General features: G+C 39.6%; 1 protein-coding gene across 1 annotated transcript in view; it reads right to left on the bottom strand.

The window, feature by feature from the left end:
- The window catches only part of ARID2 (AT rich interactive domain 2 (ARID, RFX-like)), a 167,674-nt gene that overhangs the window by 2,118 nt on the left and 163,056 nt on the right, over positions 1–2,500 (bottom strand). The window contains exon 21 of the mRNA XM_008576113.1: positions 1–985. This exon is cut by the window's left edge and continues 2,118 nt beyond it. Within this exon, the coding sequence (XP_008574335.1) occupies positions 841–985 (145 nt within the window). The 3' untranslated portion in view covers positions 1–840. The remainder of the gene's footprint in view (positions 986–2,500) is intronic.

Here is a 2,500-nt window from a genome sequence, read left to right as displayed (position 1 = left end):
ACAGTTCCACAAAACTGTTTTTGACTTTACAGCATCAGTACCTTTGCAGAAGTATTTACACAAATTTAAAGAACATTCATCCACTGCGTAGAATATATCACAATTACTTACAATTGACAGGAAAGTCTAGAAAACTTTAGAACCTACCAATAATGCTTCTAGGACACCACAGAATTTATTTCCAGTGGCTGCAGTGGCATGAAAGGTGTTCATTCTATTCACAAATATTTACAAGATCTATTCAGACTGGTAAATTTTTATGATAATAAATAAGTGAAAATATATTGGCTCAAGTAAGAAAACCAAGCTACTGATTTCTAAACAAAACACACAATCCATAGCTAGATATTGGTGGCCCCCTCTGAGATCGGGGGTATAGGTGTGCTGAAACTTCTTTTTTTTTAATTATTCAAACCAGCTTAAACGGTTTTGTAAATATAAAAATGTGCTCCTTTTTGGATATAGATAAAAATATTTAATGCTTCTATTTCATCTGCTCATGTAGGTTTTACAATATTCCATGTATATTCCAATGTGGATGGTACTGAATTCTGATCATACCAGTTTCCATCAGGATTTATCAGATCTGAGAGACATCCTGCAGATAAGCTGGTTGACAATCCCACAGCAGTTTTTTTTTTTTCTTTTTATATTTTTTTAAACAGAGAACAAAGGGATTTGCTCAGAGATCAGAATACAAAGATTCCTCTCAGCATCATGGGAGGAGATAAAGTAATTCATTCTATGGTCTCTGTTCCATTAAGACTTGGTGCTTTCTTCAGTAACAGTATGTGAAATGTGTCTGACTTGCAGTCCCCACTGTATAAGTGGAATTATTTTTCACTGCAGCATTTCTGAGTCTTTTTCTTGTTCTTTACTCTGAACTGTAAAATTAAGTTCATAAAGGCATTTGGCAAGGGTGGAGGAAGCTTCCATGTTACTAATGGCTAGCACTGATAAGTTGTTTTCATGTCTCTTTAACAATCTGTAAAAAAAACATACAGAAGGCTGTCAGACTCCAAGGTCACAGTGATGATTCCTTATCATGGATATTGCAAATTTAAAAACTAAACTAAATAGAAATAATACACAGTTTCACACTCAGTAAATGTTAATATAGCATCACAGAAAGAGGGGAAAGTACCTGGGAAACAGCTGATTTATCCTGTTCAATTTACAGATGAGTAAACTGAGGTCAATTTAAGGAATCCCAAACTGAACTGCCTTCTAGCTAGGTGAGGCAGAATTAGGCAACACCATCTGCCTTCTTTTCACGGTACCTTTCTAAATAGGAAAGACTATACAGCAGAATTCTGTATCTTCAGGGCCGGCCGGGTGGCGCACTGGAGAGTACGCCACTTGGGAGTGCAGCGGCGCTCCCGCTGAGGGTTCGGATCCCATGTGGAGACCGGTTCCCGCTCACTGGCTGAGCGCGGTGCGGGCGCAACACCAAGGGTTGCGATCCCGTTGCCAGTCCCTGGTGTGGGCGCGACACTGAGGGTTGCGATCCCGTTACCGGTCAGTAAAAAAGACAAAAAGGAAAAAAAAAAAAAAAGAATTCTGTATCTTCATTCATGCTTCTAGAAAATTTACATCACATCAGAAAACAGCTGGAGAGAAACAAAATGTTTGCTTTTTGTGTGTGTGTGTGTGTGACTGGCAAGGGGATCGCAACCCTTGGTGTGGTGTCGCCTGCACTGCGCTCAGCCATGGGGCTGGGCCCAAAATGACTGCTTTTAAGAGATGACTTGAGGGCCCAGCCCGTGGCGCACTCGGCAGAGTGCGGCGCTGGGAGCGCAGCAGCACTCCCGCCGCAGGTTCGGATCCTGTATAGGGATGACCGATGCGGCCGGTCTCAAAAAAGGACAAAAATAAAATAAAATAAAATAAAAAAATAAAAGAGATGACTTGATTCCGGTTGGCTGGTTAGCTCACTTGCGAGAGAGCGGTGCTGATAACACCAAAGTCAAGGGTTTGGATCCCCATGTGGGCCAGCCGCAAAAGAAAAAAAAAAAAAAGATGATTTGAAAATAAAATTATACTGTAGGTATGATTAAAGTTTCTTTCTCTTCAATTAAGTGAAACTGGGCCACATCTAGCTTAACTATAACCTGAATGCCACATTACCCATAAAAGAAGCTGTTTTTTAAAAATTTATAAACTTAAAAATAAATTTTCTATCCAAGAGATCATAATATTCATGTGGCTGTGTATATAAAGATGAAACATTATAAAAGTGAGCATTATCTAGCAAAGAAATGAGTGATGTTGAAGCCTGAGGAGAAAAGTGGTAAAACCAGAAATGGAGGGATGGACAAATGGACAGGTCTGTGATAAAGCAGGTACACTAAGATATTAATGGTAAAAGCTAGGTGATTGGTGTAGGGATGTTCACCGCAAACGTATTTCAAGTTTGCCTTTTGTGTGAAAACCTTCATGTTAAATGTTAGAAGGAAAAAAAAAAAAAAAAAAAAAAAAAAGGGGGGGGGGGGGGGGGGGC

This window comes from Galeopterus variegatus, unplaced genomic scaffold (genome assembly GCF_000696425.1).
Source record: "Galeopterus variegatus unplaced genomic scaffold, G_variegatus-3.0.2 Scaffold1290, whole genome shotgun sequence".
In the NCBI taxonomy this organism is placed as follows: domain Eukaryota; kingdom Metazoa; phylum Chordata; class Mammalia; order Dermoptera; family Cynocephalidae; genus Galeopterus; species Galeopterus variegatus.
The sequence above is the reverse complement of the archived record's forward strand: the minus strand, read 5'-3'. Positions and strand labels throughout refer to the sequence as shown.